The sequence below is a fragment of the Myotis nattereri genome (genome assembly GCF_964212035.1).
Source record: "Myotis nattereri genome assembly, chromosome: 17".
Taxonomy (NCBI): domain Eukaryota; kingdom Metazoa; phylum Chordata; class Mammalia; order Chiroptera; family Vespertilionidae; genus Myotis; species Myotis nattereri.
Window position 1 is genome coordinate 14,553,765 of NC_138092.1, and position 26,468 is coordinate 14,580,232.

The following is a 26,468-nucleotide window of genomic DNA, read 5'->3' on the forward strand; positions in this document are numbered from 1 at the left end:
ATAACAGACTTTTGTTTGTTTTTTTATTCTTGAATAGTTTGATATATTTTAAAAGTAAAAATAATTTATGTCAGTCTAAATCAGTATTCTAAATTAGTCTTCTAATTAGATGCTAATATAAACCATCTAGCCTGGAAAGAAGAATTAAGGTTGTTCCAGGTCAATATTAGGAGGTTGGTAATTTCTAATTATTTCTGGATTATTATAGAATAAAAGTATTTTATTTTAGACAGAAAAATATATTGATGTATAACAAAGTAAATATTTTGTACAACACAAATTAACTGGTAGACTCTTGTAACTAAATCTACCGACATCCTCAGACATAGTGTTCTTTGTTAACAAGCATGTTTTCCTGTACGTAAAGGGAAATTCATGATTTATGAGTTTAATTGTTCATTTAAAGTTGGTTCGGTTTCCTCTGAACATACAGATACATTTATAAGGCCAAATTTGTGCTTTAGTGACTGTCATATGATAGGTTGTGTGCTATAGCTGGAAAATTAATTATTTTAAACTCCTTCAACACATGCTCTGTTTTCCTGCTGTGTTTAAAATTGCATTGGATATCAGACTTCAAGGACAGAATCAGAAAAAACAGCAAAGCTTAGGAATAGGAAAGAAGACATTTAAAAGATAAACTTTTTAGCAAGCTTATAAAAATAGGGAAATATTTTTAAATATTGTACCTTGCTTATTTTAATAAGTATAATTTATCGTAAATGTTCAATAATTTTGTGGTTGTTGACAATTATGGATAGTTATAATTAGTTTTAAAAGTCAATTCAAATACTTGGATTGAGGGATTTTTCAACAGATTCTTGTCACAGTAGAGAAGTATTGGTTTGAAATCAGTAAACTTGCCAAACATTTGGGTTTTATATTCTAGGTCTATCCTGATCTTTGTGTCATTGAGGCTCCTACTAAGTAAATGCTTAATTAGGCTTCATTTTGAAAGGTTCCTGCTCCCAACATAGACTCCTCTGCCCTTAAAAAAGTATCATTGTATGATCAGCTTTTAATAATATGTAAATGCTAATATACACTGAAAGTCTTGAGACTTCTCTTTCATTGTTAGGAATCTTTTTAACAAATGCTTGGTCCTTTAGGACATATGTTTACTCAGGTGCAATTAAATCTGATAGTAGGACCAATTGTATGTCTGTTGTCAATGTTGATAAATGGGAACGTTAGCCAATCAATGAAGTTTCAAATAGTGTCATGCGCCCTTGTTAAAGACTTGCATTTATGGATAAAGATGACCCCCTTGTATGTGCCTTTTTAAATTAAGTTGATTACAAATTATTGTTTTTGTTTGAACTTAATATATTCAGTTGTAATGTAATAGGTAATTCATTATATTGACAAGGGAAAATTTTTGGTTCACACAATTTTATATAAAGTCACCATTATGTTAATTCTCATGAGCTAACTTAATGACACTGATTACTTTATGTATCTGTTTATTTTCAGTAGATTGTTTTTATTGGAAGGACCAATACAGACAACTTTCTTATATATAAAAAATGTTATACTACTTTACTTGACTAAAAGCCCATTCTTTTCATAGCTTGCACCTGGATGGTACCTTAAATTTTAAAATGTTTGTTCAAAAATAGCTTACTATAAGTGATAAAATGCTACTTACTATAAGTGATGAAATGATACTTTATAAATGTCATCTATTTCAGTATATTATATGAAAATATTTTATTTCTCTTTTGTAGTTCATATGGTTGAATGAACAACAACAACAAAATACTGGGCATTCTCCTTTATAAAGCCTTTATAATTCTTTTTAAAAAAAATATATTTTATTGATTTTTTACAGACAGGAAGGGAGAGGGATAGAGTTAGAAACATTGATGAGAAAGAAACATCAATCAGCTGCCTCCTGCACACCCCCTACTGGGGATGTGCCCGCAACCAAGGTACATGCCCTTGACCGGAATCGAATTTGGGACCCTTCAGTCCGCAGGCTGATGCTCTATCCACTGAGCCAAACCGGTTAGGGCAAGTCTTTATAATTCTTAAGTCTAAAATTAATAACCTGCCATAGATGTGACAGTAATGGACATTAAGAAAGGGTATACTTTTACTGTCCTTAATTACTCCAACCGGTTATTGGTTAAATGAACCATTGGAAAGAGTTCTCATTAGAACTACCATTAACAGCACTGAAAAGTAGAATGTTTGACTGTGGCAAAGTAACAATTAAGGAAAAGAGGGGAGATAAGAAGAGTGGAGGGGTATGCTTAGCTTCTTAAGGTTCACTGAAGTCTGATTCATTACAATAACATACGTGAAATAAGTCTTTATATTTTATTGCCATTTAAATAAGATATGGCTGTTCAAATAATATTAGTTGTCTATGTTTCTCTTTTTTTAAAAAAAGCTCTTTTCATAAAATAGTTTATAATAAAAGCTAATCACAGGAAGACAAAAAATCCAATAAAGATTTTAATATATTTGGTACATTAAGATTTTATGATTTAAATGAATATTATATCTGCTAATTAAAGTTAAATTATTTTTATATAAGACTAGTTAAGATCTATTAACGGGTACTCTCACATAAATGATGAAAAAATTATTTAATGGGCACTTACAGTTGGTAGTGAGATCATTGTCAAAACTTTCATTTTCATCCTTTGATATGATAAAAATTTTGTGTAACTTTCTTAAAATGTTAACTTATTGGTGCTAAGTGTTACCATATTCCTCAAAGAGTAAAAGCATTGGTGAATTACTTGCATAGTTGTAGCATGTTCCTCTTTTTAAAAACATTCTAATTAAATACTGTATAATAAAATGTCAAGTTCGGGTATCACCATGAGAATATTTTTTTGCTTTTTCCTTGTTTGATGTTTTATTTCACGTTTTTGTTGGGACATATAGCACCTAGTAGAAAGAAAGTTGGCCTGTAATCAGGAGACCTCTGTCTATTTCTGGTTCTGCCACTGAACTTGTTTTGTGACCTTGGGTAAGTCACTTGAATTCTCTGTGTCTCAGTTATTCTCTAAAATTAATGATTGGTTTGAGAAGAACTTTGAATGTTTGAACCCATATAACATAGAAAACATTCCTGCAGCGCCATTATAAAATAATCCAAGATACAGGAAAATAGTAGGTAGAGAAAGAAATATTTGTTTTTATGTTTTATACCAAAAAATGTTTTCTTAGAAATGGAATATGTATAAGCAGTTACTTTATCCACTTTATGCCAATTTTATTTTAACATGTGAGGAAACTATTTTAGTAGTATAATAAATATGTCTGTAGTGAAATTTTGCATAGGAGAAAGAATGCAAGATATAATACAATTCAGCTGTCCTATGATATTAATATATCTCTGATTTTTCTACCTTTTCTTTGAGAAATGGATGGATTGGGGATGGAAAAATATGGAATATATCATATTAATGTATGAGTACAGTAATGTTCTAGTGGTCAATCCTATGAACAGAGTCTGGGTTGTACTATAATTATGATGAGATTTAGTGTCTCATGAATAGGTCAAAGATGTACTTGTATAATAATCAAAATTACATTAAGTTTCAAAATGTGTTATCCTTTTCAGTTCTCTATAATTCATATGAGGATTCCTTTTTTTCATAAGAAAAACATTTTGGTCATGTACGTTATCCTAGTGGAAAGTTTTCATTTTCTCAATATTCAGGAAAAGAGAGAAATTGGTTATAGGAAGAAATACTCTAAAGAGTTGTAATTCCAGTATACCAGTATTCCAAGTGCAGTTTGATACAATATGGTCTTCTATAAGCTATGATACAACTATTGCAGAAGTGAATGTAGTGTTTTTATTTAAGAATTTTGTGGTACCTGATTTAAAGCTAAGTAGGTAATTGAAATAGGAGATTTCGGTTTTGTCACGTTGTGTTCATGTGTCGATCATACTAACACTAATTCACTAATATCTTTGGAAGAATTTTTTTTTTGAATGCTGAATTTAGCAGACCTTTCCTGCTTTCAATCACTGTTTAAAATGTCTTTCGAACTTCTCTACAGCCAATGGGGAAAGACTTTCCAAAATGTGTGCCATATCTGTTATAGTAGATGTTGGATTTGGATGAGCAGATTTGAAGAGAGAAACATCAGTGATCGATGTGGTGTCTGTAAGAACTTTCTTAATAAATAAGCATTATCAGGGAATCCAATCCAATAAAATTGGCCTAAATTGAAGGTTAATTTGAATTTTTAATATTTACATAAAGCCATATATTTCAGCTACTCTTCTCATAATGAATTTTATTATATTTGTTACTCTCCATCATATTTTATGATATTTTGCTGTACTGAAATCATTTAGTAAATGTTGGCCTGATGACTGTACTTTATTTTCATGCGTGCACTGATCTATTTGGGAAATTTAAAAAGCATAAAATCTGTTGGAACTATTTTTATTGCTCTCTTTGAAGATGTTTCAATTAAATTTTATTTTTTACGTGATAATTAAAAATCCTAAAAGGATTTTCACTGATCCTAAATGGACTCAGTAACGCCTTAAACAATATGGTCACACTAGTAACATGGTTTTTATTCACGGTCTCTTCCTTCAGCATCAGTGATCAGGATTGGCTGTCCACAAATAATTATAACCTTTTGAATCCGCTTTTTCTCTACACTAACTTTATTTCTCTGATCCTACTAATCCATAGTAGCTTAACCAATTCATCATCAGTTCTTCCCTTTTTTTATAGAATGTGTTTGATTATATCTTTCCTACCATTATGCACAGGATTCTTTCTCCAAATGATTTGGGCTCTTTCCTTGCATGTCACTTTTACCCTTTGAGTATCTCCACTCACACCCATCTCCTTTGTCTATGTCTGTCATTACACGATGTGGTCACAGAAGACGTGGACCCCACCAGGAGAAGACATTCAGGTCTGTCTCTTCTACTGCTTTTCTCTGCTATTTTTTTATTTAGCTAACTTACCTTAGGAAGTTTTACTATTTTTTTAATTTAATTTTGCATTCTCCCCTAATATAACAAAATGTTAAACTCTTTTAGGTATTTTCATTTTAGGTAGTTGTATAGTCAACTTTTAACAACAGCTGCTCCTATTAGATGTATGAAAATAAAATGGTTATTTTTTGTGTTATATATAGAGAGATTTCCTCCCATAACTGGATATATATATATATATATACATATATATATATATATGATCAGTTAGATTACATAAGTTAATTATAATTTGCTCTTCAACTTATTTTAGACTTAAAACTTGTGCTCCACTCTTTTTTACATAATAACAAAAGCATTTTATTTCTATCATGAGTTCAGCAATGTGCTAAACTGTGGAAAATATGAAAGACCTACATGCCCTAAGCTATCAGTATCATTGAGAAGTTAAAATATGTGAGTAACATGTTATGTTTGTGTGCCAATGTGGGTGACTCTAACAAAGGTATAAAGTCAAATAAAATTTGTTTTAACTAAATGGCCAGAAAGGCTTCATGGAAGAAGTAACACTTGCAGTAAAACTTGAACATTCATTCAACACTCATTTAAAAAAAATTTTTTTTAATTGATTTTTACAAAGAGAGGAAGAAGGGAGAGAGAAATAGAAACATTGATGAGAAACATCAGTCGGTTGTCTCCTGCGTGTCTCCTACTGGGCATGGAGTCCTCAACCTGGGTATGTGCCTTGACAGGAAATCTCAACCACCAACCCACACCCAGCCAGGCCAATGAACGTTCATTTTTTAAGCACCTTCTGTGTGGTACTGTTCAAGGTGCTGGAAATAACAGGGCACAATACAGCCCCTATTTTTGTGGGCTTTTCCAATGTGGGTCTATCAAGTAAACACAATAATATTACAGGTATAATGAGAAATTATATATCTATATATTTAACATTTTATATATATTAGTGGAATCACAAAGTGTGATCACGTCCACCTGAAAAGGGTAGATATTAGTTCAAGAAAGACTGCATAGAAAAAATGATCTTTGAGTTGTATGTTAAAAACTAGAAAGATGTTGACCTTATGTGTAGAAAGCATTTCAGGGAGGAGAAATGATATAGGCAAAATAATTCAAACAGGTTCAGAAACGTAGGCAGGGAAGGGGTCTGAAGATGGTGTAGGTTATTGAAGCATAAAGTATGGGAAGGACAAGATCAGATGTTTCTTTCTGGAAAGATTAGAAGCTATATTTTAAAAAATGTACCTGTGCACTATAAACAGAAAGATAATTTATGAGGATAATTCATCAGTCAGTTAAGAGATGATAATGAGCTGAATTAAAGTATCAATAGAGGCAATTGGTACATCAAAAGTTATTTAAAGGCTTAGTTACAGATTAGATATTATCAATGCAGAGAAAGGAGGAATAAGATAAAAATCTCAGGTGACTGACTGTTTGGATAAATGGTGGTACATGTTATCAAGAGAGGGAATATAAGTTTTAAGGGAAAAACAAAAACTGTGATTGGGAGTTACAAAGTAGTCATGGGGATGTAAAGTATAGCATAGGAAATATAGTGAGTAATCTATAATAATGAAAGCATGATATGCTAATTAGACTGGACGCCCTTCCTTCCGGACAAAGCGCAGTGGGCAGGGGCTGAGGCAGAGGTGGTAGAGACCCCTGGCCAAGGTGGCGGTGGGGTGCGGGGGCTAGGGCCAAGGCCCTTGCATGAATTTCAGGCATCGGGCCTCTAGTATTGTAACAACTATGTGTGGTGACAGGTGGGCACTGGAGATATCAGGGGGAACACTTTGTAGAGTAAATGATCGTCTGACAACTGCAGCCACTGCAGTGGTAGCTGCAGCTCTATGGCACTGCCGTTTCTCCTGGCATGAGGAAGCTGAAGAGTGAGTTCTCTCAGTTCTAGGTGTAGGCCTCTAACACTGTTAGGTTGGAACTGGGTCTGTATTAACTAAACTGGAATTTAGGCTTCCACACATTCTCCTAAGCCTAGAAATAAAAGAAGACAAGTGCATTCTGTTTCAAAGGAAATAAGAAGTAAAGAAAGAATGACAGAGAAGATAATAAGAAAGGCTTCAGGAAAAAAAAGGAACTAATTTTAGAAGAGAAAGGAGTAAATTTTCTAACAAGCAACTCAGAATGGATTTCACTTGTTCAATAAAAGTTACAGGAAGTTAAGGCTTTTCAAAAACGTACTGGAGTTTGTGACCAATAAAATGTAACATCTGTATTAAGCTATCACATCTCTAATGAATAAGTTGGTATTTTTCTCATTAACACAAGCTATTAATACTTCAACCCAAATGTGATGGAAACATAATTTCATAAGGTTAATCTTTTCCCTGACGTATTAAATTGAAGCGTATGTTTATGTTTTACACCAAAATCATAGGATCTTCATTTGTGTTAATGGATCCTAGTATAGTCACTGAGGAATGGAGTTCAGCACACATTATGAAGCACCAAAAAACATTGATTGTAGCCCTCGCAAATCATAATCAAGTTTAGTGAGCTTTATTAATGTTTACACTTTTTCTTCTTACTCTTATGAAATTTCATCTGACAAATACTTTTATTTTTCTTTTTCTTATTAATCCTCATCTGAGGATTTACAGTTACAAATATTCTATATTTTTGTAATTTGGAAAAAATTGAAAATAATACCTATAAAGAAGTTATTGCAGAGTTTTGTCCACACTAAATAATTAAAAAATGGTAGCTCTTTATTACTATGAAAACAGTTATATCAAAAGTTTATTTTAACAGACAGATATACTTATGTAGCTCTTTCCTTATGATTTATGCTTGTTTTAGAAAAATCACAGGTTTTGAATTTAAATTTAATATATCAATAATCTATAAACAATGAACTACTAAAGGGTTTAGATAATCTAACCCATCTCTATTTGTTTAAAAATAGAGAGAAAATAATTTTAATGGTAGAGCTAAGCATTAGAATATACTTACTACCATTTTCGTTACTTATTTGTGGCACCAGAAATAAGGCAAACTACTTAATTCTAGATACTTTTTAAAAACATATTATGCTTCCTTTGAAGAACAATCAAATAAGTTATGCTTTATTCTCTATTGCCTTATAAAGAAACATGTTGGTGAGCAATAAAGTATGAGATTCAAAAGGCCTGTGTGATCTTAGGTATTCATTGGTAAAAGAGAATTGATCATTTGTGCGTGTGTGTTTACTTTCAATCAACAGAAGAATAAAAACAAATGACCTGCCAAGATAAAAAAACAAAAACAAAACTACTTCAAGAGTAAGCAAATAAATGCCTAGAAAGAAAAACAAACGAAGTGTGGGCTACCACTTTTCTCATGTAGGACTGAAGGGCTGTTTTAAAGATGAGAGAAATTTTTTAAAAAGTGTATGGCAGGTTGCCAAAATGTTATTTTTAACATTTTTTAAATTATTCAAACTTTCAGATCTCCTCTCAGGATATTTTTAACACACACAACATACATATTGCTCAGAATTACAGTAAATTACAGGTTTAATGTATAAATAATGAAAATGGGTCTTGATTAAGATAGAAATAAAAATCTAAAGCAGAAACTATTAAATCTATAATGATAAAAGCACAATATGCTAATTAGACCATCCTTCCGGGCGACCTTCCGGATGAAACCAGGGCTGCAAGGGAAGCCCAGGTCCCGGGTGCCTGCCGGTGGCCAGAGGGAAGCCAGTGCTGGCAGCCGGGGGAAGGAAGGCCTACTCTTGCATGAATTTCGTGCATCGGGCCTCTAGTACCCTTATAAAATACCCAAATAATCTATTCGGCTATACTAGGCTCAAGTCATTCTCTAGGTATCATAATAGCATACTAAACTATTATATACATGATTGGCTTATATAAAGGGAAGGTTATTCCTGAAATTCTTATTCCAGTGACATGAAAGTATTTCACATTCTAAAAATTCATTTGTTCAACAAATATCTACTGCCAGGTTTTATTCTAGGCCAGGGATCCTCAAAACTACGGCCCGCGGGCCACATGCAAATACAAATATTGTATTTGTTCCCGTTTTGTTTTTTTACTTCAAAATAAGATATGTGCAGTGTGCATAGGAATTTGTTCATAGTTTTTTTTAAAACTATAGTCCGGCCCTCCAACGGTCCGAGGGACAGTGAACTGGCCCCCTGTTTAAAAAGTTTGAGGACCCCTGTTCTAGGCACTGGGGAAGTAACAGTGACAAAGACAGTCAAGGTCTTTCTCATCATAAAAACTTATATTATTAGGAAAGTAAATAGTAAACAAGACAGGTTTATTTTTATTTTTTTGTTAATCTTCACCCATTGATTTTTAGAGAGAGAGAAGGGAGGGAGGGAGGGACAGGGGGAGAGGGAGAGGGAAGCAGAAGCATCGATGTGAGAGAGACACATGGATTGGTTGCTTCCCACATGTGCCCTGACTGGGGCTGGGGGTTGAACCTGCAACCCAGGTACCTGCCCTTGACTGGGAATTGAACCCTAGACCCTTTGGTGCCCACAGACCGATATTGTAACAGTTGAGTCACACCAGCCAGGGCCAAGGTAAGTGTAGATATTTATAAGTGATATTTGTGCCAAGGGGTAGGGGAAGCCGAGGGAAGGTTAATGGGGGGAAAAAGGAGACATATGTACTACTATTTGTAATACTTTAAACAATAAATAAAATTTAAAAAATTTTTATGTAGCCTATTATGACTTGGGTAGGGAAGGAGTTCTTTTAAATAGAGTAATCCAGTAAGTTTTTTCTAAAGAGGTCATATTTTAATTAAACCAAAAGAATAAGAAGAAACCAGCTATGCAAATTATCCATAAAGATCAATAAACAAGATAAAGCAAGGGCATTAAAGTTCAGAAGAGGAGAATAATTTGGGCTATAAATATTTTTCTGAAAATGCATTAAAGTATTGGTGACAGATAAGAGTTTTAAATAGTTAAGATTTGTAGTGGCCCTGGCCAGGTAGCTCAGTTGGTTAGAGCATCATCCCCATATGCCAAGGCTGTGGGTTCAATCCTGTCAGGGCACATATGAGAACCAACCAATGAATGCATAAATAAGTGAAGCAATGAGTTCTCTCTCTCTCTCTCTCTCTCTCTCTCTCTCTCTCTCTCTCTCTCTCTCTCTTCTCTCTCTCTCTCTCTCTCTCTCTCTCTCTCTCTCTTTCTCTCTCTCTCCCCCCTCCCTCCCTCATCCCCCATTCCTCTCTCTAAAATCAATTAAAGGAAGATTTGTAGAGAGGTGAATGAATAAAGTGTAGCTCTGGATACTAGTTAAGTTATGATAAAAAGATTTTTTTTAAATCTTTTGACTCTGAGGAAAGGGTACATATATTAAAAGTCAGGTGAGTAATCAAGTACCTATAAAGAAAACACTGTGGCCCTAGCCAGTATGCTAATTAGTTAGAGTGCCCGCCTGCCCACTGAGGGCCACAGGGGGTTTGATTCCAGGTCAAAGGCACTTGCCTGGGTTGCAGGGTCAATCCCTGGCCCAGATACGTGTGTGGGAGGCAAGCAATCGATGTGCCTCTTACATTGATGTTTTTCTCTCTCTCCTGCTCCGTCCCTTCCACTCTCTCTAAAAATCAATGGGAAAAATATCTTCAGCCCTAACTGGTTTGGCCCAGTGGATAGAGCGTTGGCCTGCGGACTCAAGGGTCCCAGGTTCAATTCCGGTCAAGGGCATGTACCTTGGTTGTGGGCACATACCCAATAGGGAGGGTGCAGGAGGCAGCCGATCAATGTTTCTCTGTCATTGATGTTTCTAACTCTCTATCCCTCTCCCTTCCTCTCTGTAGAAAATCAATAAAATATATTTTTTAAAAAAAGAAAAATATCTTTGGTGAGGATTAACAAAAAGAAGGAAAGAAAGAAAACTATATAAACAGGTTGTAATGAAAGATAAATTAGTTTCATGTGAAAGAGGGTAAGTTAGCATGAATAATGCTACTTTAGGGATGATTTTCAAGAGAATTTAAATTAGGTTGTAATTTAACTAAAGAGAAGGATGTTTCTTTTTATCAGTCTGTATGAAGGCTTGAGGGGATGTTATGCAGGATGTGAGAGTAAGGATGAGGAATGGAATTAATTGTGTAAAAGGCACAGTTTAATGAAAAAGCAATACAATAAGTAAAAGTAATTGGATTAATTAATTATGTGGCATAACTTATGGGGAAAATACAGTTATAGGTGACAAGCAGAATGTGAAGGAGGTCGATAGGCCAATTCAGAGTAAAGGAATGAGAATCAGATGGAATCTCTGAAAAGAATATTAAAGATTAAAAACAGCCCTAATATAGTCTAAGTTTGGGCTCATAGGGAAATAAGTTGAAGCATTACACACACACACACACACACACACACACACACACACACACACACACAATTGGCCAAAGAGGAGATGTAACTCAAAAAGAAAAAGAAGGAAATGTTAAAAGGGAGGACACTGGAAAAAGATTTAAATGAGAATGTAGTGTGGTGGTGGTGGTGGTGGTGGTGTTGGTCTGTGTGTGGTATGTGTGTATGTCTGTGTCTGTGAGAGACAGACATTTCATGTATAAATATTTCAGATGCTAAGTTTTAGAGGACACAATCTCAGCCATTTATTTTATGACTTTAAATAAACTTTCTAATCAGTAGTAATTGAGAAAATAGTAAGTCCCATCACATACAGTTTTGCTGATAAGTGACATCATCACAACACATGTACAGCTCTCTGCACAATTCCTGGCATGGACAGAGTATTATGTGTAAGAACGTAATTGTGCAGGAACATCTAATATTAAATTCTAGAACACAAGGTTTTAACTGTACTTTTTATAGCTTTGTTACACTTCATTTTCTGTGCCTCACTCAATAAAATTCTAGTCCAAAGACATGATTGAAGAAAAAGGAGAAGCTAGCACAGCCGTGGGCAAACTACGGCCCGCGGGCCGGATCCGGCCCCTTTGAAATGAATAAAACTATTGAAAAAAAAGACCGTACCCTTTTATGTAATGATGTTTACTTTGAATTTATATTAGTTCACACAAACACTCCATCCATGCTTCTGTTCCGGCCCTCCGGTCCAGTTTAAGAACCCATTGTGGCCCTCGAGTCAAAAAATTTGCCCACCCCTGAGCTAGCAGAATCTGGTGATCAGTGGGTATGTGGGCTGGCAGGCAGGGGAGGACAGCCAGCTGAGCAGCACGAGGAACACTTTAGGGTGGCTCATACTCTGTGTCTTGATTGCGGTGAGGTTGCAGGACTATATACATTTGCCAGATGTCATAGAACTTCGCACCTAAGTACTGTGAATTTTGATTTATGTTAATTATGCCTTTATAAATCTGGCTTGAAAAATTATTGAAAATGAGTTGTTTTTATAGATTACCCAAGTACTACTAAATATATGCCCTAATGTAGTTTGAATATAAGTTTCTTTGTACTCTAGTGAAAGTAGTCTATGAAATTTGTAACATCTCTTTTGAAGTATTATTGAAAGAATATGGCAGGGAGTTAGAGAAACAGCAGACAGCTATAAAGAATAACAGGTAGCCTAAATATCTAAAACAGATTGTTAAGGTTGAGAACATCATTCAAAAGACTATAGCTCATAACTATGAGCCTCAAGGTAGTAAAACAGTTTTGTAAGTTTCTAGAGCTTTTTGTGTTTCATTTAACTTCATGTCTCACTTATGCACATATGAAGTTCAGTTTTCCTGCATTCCTGAGAGCGGAGAAAGATAATTTTATAAGCAAACACCTTACAAAGAAAAGCAAATCTATTTTCTCTCGTTCCAAATATGTCCGTTTCTAATGACCACTGTTGAAAATTCCTCAAAATTAATCAATCTGGAAATAAGTATCCCTCAAAATTGGTGTATCTTAATGACACAGTTAGGGTTGTTCACACTTTATTATTTATTTGTTTTTGTTAATCCTCACCCCAGGATATTTTCCCATTGATTTTTAGAGAAAGTGGAAGAGGGAGGGAAAGTCAGAGAGAAACACCAATGTGAGAGAAGCACGTCGATTGGTTGCCTCCTGCACAAGCCATGACCAGGGCCCGGGCCAGGGAGGAGCCTACAGTCAAGGTACTTGCCCTTGAACCCAGGATCCTTTGGTCTATAGGCCAACGCTCTATCCACTGAGCAAACTGGCCAGGGCAAGGTTGTTTACACTTTAAAAGCAAATGCTTCTGTTTGCTCCGGTACTAGTATGGATATAATTTGGCACATAATTTATTATTTTTCACAAACTTATTTTCATACTTCTCAATTTAACTTGTTCCAATATTTGTTATTCTCTGTATTACGTCTATTTTTAACAAATAATTTAGCTAACAGCATGTACTTTTTATTAAGTTCTAGTATATAATAAAGTTTAGTGTAAAATATCAGAAAACTCATTATAGGCAAGTGATTGTGAAGAAATAATCTTAAAGTAGTTTCTTGTGTAGTTTCTTAAGTTCCACATCTGAAAAGACTAATATGGAAAATCTTATAACATGCCAGGTCACTGTTTGTACTTGAGGTAAATTAAGTAATAAATGATTGCACATTTGCATTTTTAAAATTATTTAACATTTATTTTCAAAACATTTTTTATTATAACAAAAATATAAGGTTTTCAAACTGGATAATTTGTCATATTTCACATAATCATTACATTTTGTGATTTTTTTTAAAATAACATTTTTCAGTTGAATAAGGTATAATCATTGTGGATGTTTCATAAGCTCTATCTTAACCCAAATAAAAAAAAATTGCGTTTATCGTTAATTCCAGTAACTGGTGATAAATGCTAACACTCTGATGTATAAGCCTTAAATCTTTTCCATTCTATCTCTTTGTCTTTGCATAGGTTATGTACATATATATTTTATGAATAGTTTTTTTAAAGTATGGTTTATAAACGATAGTACTATATCTATCATTTAATCTGTTTTAAAATTTATTTGCAGTGTCTTTATTTTTTGTGATTTTCATATGTGAACATACATGCACACTACACTCATCATTTTTCATGGTTGCAGAGTATTCTGTAGATATACCATAAGTAAAATTAACTAATTCCCTGTTATTAGACATTTAGAGTTCCTTTTCCCAAGCCTTCATTATTATCAGGCAATGGTACAATGAATGTACTGGTATGTACATCTTTGTACACTGATTTATTTACTTAGGAAATATCCTTGGGAGTAGAATTTCAGGTTAAAAAATATGACCACTGTAAAAGTCTCTTGATACACAGTACCAAATATATTGTATTTTGAAGTAATTTACTTTTTAGCATTGTACATCAGGTACATGGGAAAACATGTCAAAAGCTAATATATGGCTGTCAATCTGAAAAATAATTTTTTATAATTATTAGATATTGAAAAAATAAGATATTCAGTAAAATCAAGGACAGCATTTTCTTTCTGAATTGTACTGCCTTTGAAAATAAGATTATAACTTGACAAAATATTAGATTCATATCTATTTAATGAGTCATTTCAGCAATTTCTATTCTTATTCCTGTGACTATGGAAAAACATCAGTAAGTTGTTTTTATAGTCTATGCTACGGAATCTAGAAAATAAACATAAATAGCCATGTGTCCTCCTGTGTAACTGTCACCTCTAAATGAGCCAATAGCAGCATACACTGATTTTATATTTTTCTTCATTGCAGTTAACTTGGCACTCACCTAAATGGTGACTGCATGAATTTGGTCCTTTTAACTATTCATCTGGAATATCTTATTTCTGTCAATCTCATTATTATTACCTGGAATCTTGTTCTATTTTGTGCCTTTTCCACATTGTATTTTCTTAGAAGAAAAGTTTGTAAAGTAAGATTCAATAAGGTAGGGGAGGGGAGGGGTAAGGGGGAGAGATCAACCCAAGGACTTGTATGCATGCATATAAGCCTAACCAATGGACACGGACACCAGGGGGGTGAGGGCATAAAGCGGGAGAAGGGGGGATAAGGGCACATATGTAATACCTTAGTCAATAAAGAAAAATAAATAAGTAAAATAGAAAAAAAAGATTCAATAGGATAGTTATCAAATGTAATTTTTTTCCTCCTCAATGGTTTGCAAGAAATACTTAATTTTTAAAATATGCTTCTACTATGTAAGTAGTATACTTTTGTAGTTTCAGTCAGAAAAATGCTACAGATAATATTTTGTTTTATGTTCAGATTACACTTATTATAAATATATTTTATGCAAATCAATTAGATTTGTTAAGGATACACTGTAGTGTGATCATTTCGAATAGTTCAACAAAAGTTTTTGTTGGAAATCCTTCATTATTAATTAAAACTTAATACTGCACAAATGCTTTTAATTCTTAAATTTAATTGGAAAACAAATTTAACATGTATCTTTTAAAAGGTTAAAATTTATAATAAATCCAATTATAAAATGCCAGCATTTATTGATCATTTTACAAGTTCTCGATATATTATTTTAAAATATAATAACATAAATTTCTTTCCTAATCTCAGATTGTTTAGAGGCACATCTTAGTTTTGTGAAGACAAAAACAAAACAAAACAAAGAAAAAGGAATTACAGATAGGGTTATTTTCCTCAGAAACTCTCATGATAAATTTTTTTAATCTTAGTTAAAGGAAAACTTTTTCTTTAAGCTGACACTGTGTATTTACCTAGAGATAGAAATGGATGGGTAGGGGAGAAGGGAGGATGTTTAAAACTTATTAAATTAGCTATTAATGGGGGGTACTAACTGATGTAGTTTCTGGATTTCAGTAAGATTAATAAGCTTAGACTTCCATGATGCCTGTGATTATAGGTTCACTCATATTTTTCTGAATTTTAGAGTTCTTTCTTGGAGCGTTGGTATTAGGTTTAAGAGATTTTTCTCTTGAGATCCCCCTATTTGAGCATTTCATTTAAGATCACAAGTGTCATCTTCTGATCACTACTGTTCAGCCTCATTGTGAAATCACTTCCAAATCGGTGTCCCCACTTCAGAGAATTTGGGACGTAAAGCTGCTTTGGTACCGCAAAAGCTGTATGTGTGTGTTGGTAAAGCAAACAAGACTAATTCTGTGTGGAGTGTACTACAGAGCTCCCTGAACATGTCTGATCTTTGCGGCACACACGTTGGAAGTGAAACCTAAACAACCACTGGCTTGCTGCTTGTTAATCTGCCCATTTGCTACTTCATGTCTAGATACAAAATTCACCCAGAACTAAATATTTTAACTTGATTGTTTTAACAACATTATACATATGACTTTAACTTTCTAGACACATTAAGTAGTCTTTTTTTTAAGTTTAAAATAACCATTGATTGGTTTAAGCTTATTGACTTAAGAACAAATAAAACTCTTAAATGGCGTATATATACCAAAGTAAATAGATATCAAATGTGTGATATGATTTTAGAAAACACATTAAATCAGAATCAACAAAATATTGGATTTTTAAAATTTTGTGACATAGAATGGACTGGTGTTTCCAACTTGAGAAGAACATTTTGAGAGATTTATGAATTTCAGCATATCTACATTTGATTTTTCTTTTTGTTACCTGCCTTAAAATATGTAGAGTGGAAAAAACAAAGGCTTTTATAATTTAACTTAGCATTATTAGGAAAGCCAATCAAACAGTTTGAATATTATAACTTAATACACTTAAATCGATTATTTCCTCAACAAATAGACAGAAATATATGCAAACTTTTATTGTAAATGGCTTTGTCCAAGAAGTGTGATTGTCCCATTAACTTCTTAATCACTTTTATTATAATTTGAAAAGGCTTTGACATTTGATGCTGAACATATAATGACTAATTTTTAGCATGCTCAAATTAAGGAATCAAATGAAAGTACTAATATGTCTTTTGTAATAAATGTAGTGTTCACACATATAAGAATGTGAATTTTAGAAAATCCTAGATAAATTTACCCTCTAAACTTGTAAGCCAGTATTCCCCACAGTGTATTTTTGCCATTGTTATAGCAAGATATTAACAGATACGAGGTGAGGGAGTAGATTCTGTGATCAAATGATTATTCTTTATTGTAGAATTTTTAGGACCTTTTGTATGCACATTTGCAGTGTAAATCTGAAAGATAGGATAGTGAACAAAAACCTGCTCTTCAACAATTTCACTTATTTTCCTTTCTATAAGTACAGCATTGGACATCGGAGCTGAAAGTTTAGAAATTATGTATTTCATCCCCCCGCCAGAGAACGAACAGTTCTTTTTCTTGCAATGATTTCTCTAAATTGCTTTTTCATTCCTCAGGGAAAGAAAAAAGAAGACTGAGTTTGGTTGAAACCAAAATAATGTTGAAAATATTATTTCCAGGTCATTTTTCCTTAGGAAAGAAGACCAGCAAAGAAAAATGAACTTGCTGGTGAAGAATGTTTTATGATGGATCTCATTATCAGTAGGATACATTCTTCTCCAAAGATATTGTTTGTGGAGTGTTTTCTTTATAAGAATAGGTTGACGACATGTAGAAAAGGGATGGAATGGAAAACGTCATCTGAGCCTAACAGGCATGTGGGGTTCCTCTCCTAAGGATTAGCATCATAGGAGAATTTTAAGTTGTAAGTTATATTCTCTAAGATGGTCCCTTGATATTACATCAGTTAAGGCTCTAACAGTGTTTTTCTATTTAGGACCGTCTATAGATGATGATTGAGTCCAGAGTTGAGAGATGTGTTTGAGATTGGAATGTAGTTGAGACCACATTTGAGAGGTTAAGATGCAAACTCTATTTACAGATTAGTATCTCTCTTATACCTCCCGGTTATCTGTTAAATGTAAGTGATAAGATCATCATAAAACCCCGATTCTACAAAATCTCTAAACCATTACTTAGCAATATTAAACCAATATACTTTAACACAGGGGTCCCACAAACTGTGGCCCACAGATCAAATCCAGCCTGCTGCCTGGTTTGTAAATAAGGTTTCATTAGAGTACAGCTGAATTCTTTTGTATATGCATTGTCTGTAGCTGCCTTACAGACAGAAATCATACGGGATGCAAAGCCTAGGATATTTACTGTTGGGCCCTTTACAGAAATCATTTGCTAGCTCCTCCATACTACCTAGTAATCAGAAAGAATCTAATGTAGCTTCAACAGAGGTTGATGTTCAGAAAATAGTCTAAATACTAGAAAAGACATATATTTGTATGTGTGTGTATGGATCTATATGTGTGTGTGTGTGTGTATGGATCTGTATGTATGTGTGTGTGTGTGTGTGTGTGTGTGTGTATATATATATATATATATATATATATATATATAATGTATTTAAACTTTTGTCAGTTGGTGCTATTCATATTTAAAATACTATTTTCAAACTATAATATCAAAATGAAACATTCTAAAAAAAAACTTCCCAAACTCTCAATGAAGTTAATATTTTTTCAGTATACATATTTTTCGATGCCTGGATGGCATCCCTTCCTCTTGGATAAAATAAACAAGTTTTATCTTATATCTTGAGAATATCTCCTGAGGTACAAACAATTCTAAACTTGTATTTTAACCAATTAATAGATATGATACTTGACTATATTTCACATTCATGTCATAGAGGCACTCAATTGATGTTATGTGTCATTCAGTTGATGTTAATATGATATGTTTATTCCTATTTTATAATTTGACACATAGCATAATCAATTATCAGATTTTTATTAAAATGTATCTCTTAAAATGAACTGATTGCCTCACTTTATTGAATAGTTGATTTAAATTTGCTGTTATACTTAAAGGTCATATAATGTAAAGTCTTTATACATTACTTTATTTAAGATTTTCTTAGTCCTCTTTGAAACCCCCCCCCCTTTATATTATTTAATTAATTAATTTCTGCTTAAAATTTGTTACTATCAAGAACTATTAGATAGATAAATTTTGTAAGAATGAATATGAAAATGCCTACCTTTAAACAGGCACATTTTTATCCAGATATCTTTATTGCAGTTTAAAGTTATGATCTTAAGCAAGGGGTATGTATGAATGTGTTTACATTCCTACCTACACTCAGTGCATGTGCATTTACTTGGCAACATTTTATTATAGTTACCAGCCTACTAAGCTATGATTATTTTTCCCAGTTTGAAAATGTGTAGTATACAATTGAGATTTTGTTTTTATTTGTTTTTTTACTTGAGAAATGGAATCTTTAATAATAAAAGTGTAATATGCTAATTAGACCAGACGTCCTTCTGGACATCCTTCCGGATGGCCTTCCGGACAAAGCCGTGGCAGGCGGGGGCCCTGGCCATCGTGGCGGTGGGGGGCCGAGGCAGCTGAGCCCCTTGCACAATTTTCGTGCATTGGGCCTCTGGTTTTCCTATAAAATGTCTCATAAAAATCACAAATATACTTTTAAAGCACTTTCTTTATATTTGTTAACAGAACTTAGTTCTTGTCCTAACAAAAGTTTTTAAAGACTCCCCCTGACTGATGTGTCTTGATGTGTCTACCTATTGTAGAGGGCATTAATCTCATTTTAAAAGCTTACCATCTCGCTCTCTCACCTCCTCACTTTTTTTCTTTTTCTGAAATGACTTCAGTAATACTCTGTGCCTTTACTGTCATGATTTCTTCTGAATAGTATTATTCTAAGAGCTTCTTTCTTGATCCCAGTTCTTGAAAATTCAAGTTCAAAATATATTGATAACTGCATCCACATGTATGCTAGGGCAACCTGTTCTAATACATGGGCTAATCTTGTTAAATTAGCCCAATTGTAAAATTGTATTTGAAACCAATTAAACTTACAACTTTTCTCCAGTAAATAAGTCAAGTCTTGATGTATTATAATCCAAAGTTTTTATAATAGTACAATTGTCAAATTTATGTGCTGTCAAATATATATTCCTTGACCTACTTGTATCAGAAAGTGTTTTCTGTCTAGTGAAGATTTGTTTGTCTTTTGTTTAAATTCATTTACATTTTCTTCAGATTAAAATTATTTAATATATTTCATAATCATGCTTTTATTTGCAAAATTGCATACTTTAAATATATCTAAAAATAATAAATTTAATCTGTATATATTACCTTGAATGACAGTAATATATCAGCCTAGCAATTCTTCTTTTATACGTCCTGTAACTAGGGCTCACAAATAAGACCTGAACATTAATTTTATGGGTTTTTTTCTACTCGATAGGTGCTATGGATATAGAGGAGAGAAATCGCCAAATGAAAATTAACAAATACAAACAGGTAGCCGGATCAGATCCCAGACTGGAACAAGATTACCATTCAAAGGCAAGACATTTTTCTTTTTAAAAGTTGTAAAATAATCAATCATATGAAACTATTAGATTCTTTTAAACAGCTGAATGCAGATTAGTCAGACATGAACATATAATTCAATAGCCCCATGATATTATTAAATGATGAAATTTATTATGTATGTGTATACCAACTTTTAGGTATAGAATTTGCCTTATATTAAAAAAATCATTTTATAATATAGGATATTAAAGGAATGAAACTCATAGATGGTCTGAAAAATAATTATTTTAGACTTTTTCATTTTATAAAACCTATAAAGGTTCTAACACCCTCAAAATGTTTAAGAACTATTATCTTCGTACTGTTTTCCTAAACACAAATAGATTTTTTTGATTTTATAATATTTTAACTGAATCTGGTTTATAAATGAAGTATTAGAAAAAAATACATACTCATGAGGTGGTGTAAGGAGTTCAAAAGGTTTTTTAGCAATAGTCTTTTTAAACTACTTTTTGGGAATAAGTTGAGGTATGAGGTTTACCAAGGTAGGAAAAAAGTATTTCATTGCTCTTGCTCTTCATTGCCTTTATATTTTCAAAATATTTTAAAGTTCATGATATCATTAATGGCCAAAGTCATGGAAAAACTTGTTCTAACGTACCTATTTAAGAGTTAATAAAGGAATGAAAATCACAGACCTTACTCATAACATTTAGTTAGTATGTATTCTATGATTTGGTAATTTAATCATTGCAATTATGTCATATTTGTGGTTTATTTATCTGTGTGATAGAGAAAAGCAGTTTGGATTTTTATATACTTACATATATTTTATATTTACCTTTTAAACCTTCAGTTTCTCTCCATTATACTCCATTCATTGGTAAAGTAAAGACTTAAGTAAACATGTGCATATGTGATAAGTAGAAGGAGTTTCTAGATTCTCTACTATATAACCTAGAAGAGGCAGAGATTCTTACATCAACATCATCTTTCAAGCCACAATCTCTTCCTCAGATACTGACACAGTGAACATAAGATTGTTCATCACAAAATTCTGATGTGCTGGAAATGGCACAGCCTAAAGCCAAGAGAGGTAAACTTAAGACAAACAAAAATAGCCCTGCCTTTACTCATTGGGTTCTAAACTTCTAGAAATTGTTCTCTAAAATAAAAGTATGAATAACTTGAAATAGGTTTGGTGAATTTCACAGAAAATAGTTTTGTAATGGTATATTTCAGATACATCCCTAACCTTTTGAACTTGATATCAGAAGTGATAGCTATGCCTTCCCAGGTATTTTTTTTATATTTCTGCCTTGGGCTATATAGATAGACCTGATCTTATGTGACCTCTGTTATGCTCTAATCTCTCATTCATTTCATATAATCCTAAAACCAAGGCATGAAGTCCTAATAAAATATGATATTAAAACTTTCTTAAACATGTTTTCCGATAACACAAATTTATTTTATTTGCTTGTTTATACCCCACGATACTTCAGGAATGTAGGTAATTTTTAAAAATACATTTAATACTTTCAATACTATTGTCAATGAAGAAATGAGTGTCAGGAGAAAATGAAGTCAAGACAAAACAAGTAAAGTTTGTGAGCAAAATGCAATGTGAGATCTTATATACCTGCCCTGTGTGGAGCTTCTACTTTGACCATGAGCTTCCCAACAAGCATCCAAGGCAGAAAGAGGAACTGGGTTGGTTGTATGATTTAAATAGTTAAATGCAATAAAAACAAGTCCCTTAAAAGCAATCGCAATGATAATTACTGTGGATACATGACAGGAATTTCTTACAGGAGGATTGACTAAAGAATACTATAGGCATGACTCAAAATATTTTTCAGAAAAACAAGTTTTGATTCCATTCCAATATATAAATAAATGAATGTTTGAGGCTTCAAGCTTACATAACTTTTACACTATTTAATGTAAGTCTTGGCAAAGGACTAATTATACTAAGCAATATAATTTCCTAAACACCTTCTATGGCAGTGGTTTTCAAGTGGTTTTCCTGGAGAATCAGCATCACCTGAGGACTTTCAGGATGTAATTCTCTATAATTATAGATGGTTCTTCATCAGTTAAGAGCACATATAGATTTGGTTATTATTAATTTTCCTACTAACAGTTCCTTAACTAATGCTCAACAGCATTCTTTTCTTTTTAATTATGGATATTTAGCGTTATATTTTCATTCTTTTCTTCCTTATTTTGATAACAAGTGCCAATTAACAGCTTGTTTTGAGCTAAGTACATTTAATACATTAGATCTAATTCTTGAAAAAAATCATTTAACAGATGGGGGAACAAATATATAGAAAGTTTATGTAATCTATCCAAATGTACATGGCCACTAAGTCATGGAAAGTATTATTCGTAGCTAACCTGCTTTTCAAATTTGAGATATCTGAGATCGCATCCGAAGCCTCCGACATGTGGAGCACATGCTGTACCCCTGAGCTGTGTTCCCGAAATGCCAGTGAAGCTGTCAAGGAGCGTTGATTTGATGTCATCAAGTGTTAGCGAAGTTTCTTTTTTAACTACACCCTCCACAGTTTACATGGCAGTGCCTCCCTGCAATTTGCAAGCTTCTGACTGATAGTTTGTAAGCAACGCTTACTAATTTTCTAAAAATCTCTTTAATAACTCACCAGGCAAGCATCTCTAGAGAAATGCTTATTGTTACTGTCATCCTAAGAATATTTTAAGTATATTAGGAAATAAAAAGCAGAGCATCTTTATTTAATAAGAACAGCAAAAGGCATTTGCAGATATGATTTCTATTTAATCAGTGGATGATTTCTTGTTTTTTCCCCCTCAAAACAGAATTTAACTGTGTAGCCAATGCACCCTTGCATGTCTATTGCATTCTCCTTATCTATTCTACTCTTGGCAGATGTTCAAAGATCAACTTTTATTTTTTCTATAAAACCAACATTCTATGCTCTTCATTGGTTCAGAAAAATGGAATTTGTCTATTTAACAGAACAAATTATAATTCAGCATAGACCAACTACCCTTCTGGGAGTTATATAATGGTTAATTAATATAATTAGCAATAATTGAAAGTCAAACCATGCGGATAGCATATCTGGAAATTGATATGGGGAATTTGATCATTTTATTTAAATATGATTTTTACTTTTTACATTAGCCATATTTGATATTTTAAAATTATCTCAGAACCTGTTTTTAAAAGGGTAGTCCATAACATTTCAACAGAGACTGCTATACAATTCATTGGTACAGATTTATTTGGAACTCAAAGCCTATTTCTCTGTAGAACCTGTGCCCTATATAAAATGGCAATAATATTCCCACAGAATCATCACAAAAATATCTAACCCCATTATAGCACTTAGATTATTACTTTCTGAGTTCTTATTTACCTCTCTAGAGTTAGTTAAGTAGTATAGCCCTAAATTGCTTAGAACTTTCCAAGGTGGACCATAAGTCCATGCTAATTCATTCAACCCATAATCTCATATATTGAGTTACCTCTGTGGGACCAGACAACGATGTAGCAAAAGGAAGGCCAGGTGCATACCCCATCCTAGGCACTGTCACCTTTTCACCCAGGCTCTCTGTCTTTTAAGGGCTATTTACCAATTTCAGAGGCATGTTAGAAGGATAACAATCGAACTAATTTACATTAAAATATGCATAAAACACACACAAATAGTTTTATGTTTTTTTTAAACACACACATCCTGGAAATAGAAATAAAACTCACATGATTGAATTGTAGGCCATATCAATATACCAAAAGTTTAAACAGGTAAAGATGAGGTGTTTTGGGCAAGTAGATAGCCACTGTTATCTGAGCTGCCCCCTTTATTAGAGCTTAGTCTCCTCTCAACACTGAGAATACACATTAAATGCCAACTTTAAGTGCTTTACATTGACTTTCAAAACACAGCCAGTAGGGACATCAGAGAGGGGAGAGGAGACAGGTTGGGGCTCAGTAGGAGTGGCTGTTTGTAGGTATGATGTTTGTACTTCAGACTCCAGTATCATCACAGTGTCCCAGCAGATCATAAGTGTAGCTTGGAGTTGAGCAAACTCCACCTGGGTGACTTTGGATAGGTTTTTAAAATTTATTAAACAAGACTTTGAGATCTGTTTCACAGGGCAGTGATTAGGGTGAAACGAGAGTATGTATATCAATGGTTTAGCATTTAGTAGAATGCTCAATAAATGGTGTAGCTAATATTTGTTGTTATTATTTTTTATAATAACATCAAATAGGCACCAGAAATTAATATGATGAGGTCAAAAGAAATGGTAAAGAAATAATTGAACTAATTAAAAGGATTTCAGTGTAACTCAATTATTATTGAATGTTTCCTTTAGTCTCTAAAAGATTCAAGCAATGTAGATCTAAAAGGAAAAATCAAATTTAGGGGAAAGAATTTGTGAATCTTTGAGGGATATGGAGATTTAAAAATATAAAAGGAGAGTGGAACATAATATGTGATGAGAAATTACAAACTAAATTACTGAAATTGAGTAATTATGTTACCACGGTTGATATTAAACATGCCTGGCCCTTGTGAAATGGTTAACAGGTACACATGTGGGGATGGGGATTTAACAAGAAGTGCAGTACTCCTTATTAGCGGTGACATAAACCGATCTGAAAAACCAAAAGACTAAATTTATATAAAGCAAATTTTAAAATGTAGATTGGATGGCTTTATACAAATTACTAAAAAAACACATGAAAATACAGGCATTTATAAAGGTGAAGAAATGAAAGATATGCTATAATTTTATAGCAGTGATTGAAATAAAATGTTAAAGAGAAAAAAAGTATTTGCCTAAGCAGCAAAGTTGAGTTGCTGGTAGCATACGACACCTTCCAATAACGTTCTGGGTGAGCTGGGCTAGTGCCACTGGAGAGAAATCTGAAGCCTCAGTTCTCAAGCTGCCAAGAGACCCTGATATTCACATAAAACAGACACCATGGTGCCAGTGTTATACCGAACCATCTGATGAAGAGAAGTGGAGAATTCTCATAGGAGTGAACTCCATCTCCCAGGTCCTGCAGGAGTAGCTTAAGATGTCCCTTAGAAGTAATGAAGCGTCCTTTTTTGGAATAGATTGTCTACTGTTTCATGAACAGAGGTAGGATTCAGATTTTCAAAAAAATTCCTGCTGGACTCAGTCTAGCCAGGTATCCAGCAGAAAGATTTCAGTTTTTTTAAATCAGAATTAAGATCACCTACTCATAGTTCTCAGCCCAAACCAGGTCAAGAAACCTTACCAATCAATCTTAGTGGCTGCACCAGGATGTCTAAGCTTCAATTCTACTTAGTAAAATTTTTCTGCTGTTGTGTTTATTTCTGCACAACCCTGCAGTCAGATAGCTTCATGTTCTGTAGCAAAATCTCAAGAGAACCCAGCCTCAACACCTTTAATTAGTCGCCTGCTATGTACTTTTTTACATCATTCCAAGTGTATTTATGAAGAGAAATAAAACTAGATTTTAAAATCTAGATGATTAAACTATTAAGAGTTACAATATGGGCCTAGAAGCGCAAGAGATATTAGGGCTAATCTTTATCATGACCTGATTTTAAAACCTGTAGTCTCACCTACAAAATCGACAAGTGCTAATTAAAAGTGAGTCATGGATTGAATGAAAAACTAGATAAGGTCATATTTTAAAAGATTTTATATCCTATTTTCTCTCTTCTGAGGTTTTTTTCTTATTCCTGTTTGTGAAAGTAGATTTCTCATTCATTAAATTCACAAAACTAGAATTAAAAAGTAACTAAAAATTTTCTATATGGATTTATATAATTTCTTGATTTATCTTTGAGATAACTAAAGGAAGGGATGATCAATATATCAAGGGAGGAATAGCTGTTGCAAGTTTAACTTCTTGCTATTGGTGGGCATTACTGTAACCATAGCAGCAACCACATTCACAGCACAGCTTCTGAAATCTACGTGACAGTAATAGAGATATAGAGGCAGTTTTGTTCATTACTCTTCAGCTTATGTTCAGTGATTATGATTAAATATAGACTACAGAGTAGTATTAGAAGTGTGGACTCCGGAACCAACTGCCAGAGTTCAAATCTTACTTCTGTGACTATTTATATGACCTTGGGCAAGTTAATTAACATCATTGTGCCTAGATTTCTTATTCTACTGGACATGGTGATCCTAGTACCTACCTCATAGGATTGTTTTCAGGGTTAAATCCATTTATATATACGTATAATGCTTAATCAAAGTTTGGAATATAATAAGGAATAATTAAA

General features: G+C 33.2%; 1 protein-coding gene across 26 annotated transcripts in view; it reads left to right on the forward strand.

Moving 5' to 3' along the window:
- RIMS2 (regulating synaptic membrane exocytosis 2) overlaps positions 1–26,468 on the forward strand; it is a gene marked incomplete at its 5' end in the record, with an annotated part of 342,653 nt that overhangs the window by 216,973 nt on the left and 99,212 nt on the right. For 6 of the 26 annotated variants that reach the window (XM_081111196.1, XM_081111205.1, XM_081111200.1 and 3 more), the window contains one exon: positions 20,108–20,208. The exons of 12 other annotated variants lie outside the window; for them this stretch is intronic. In XM_081111196.1, the coding sequence (XP_080967322.1) occupies positions 20,108–20,208 (101 nt within the window). Of the gene's footprint in view, positions 1–3,389; positions 4,906–20,107; positions 20,209–26,468 lie in introns of those variants that run through there. 8 more of the 26 variants (XM_081111185.1, XM_081111199.1, XM_081111198.1 and 5 more) reach the window with 6 other exon arrangements.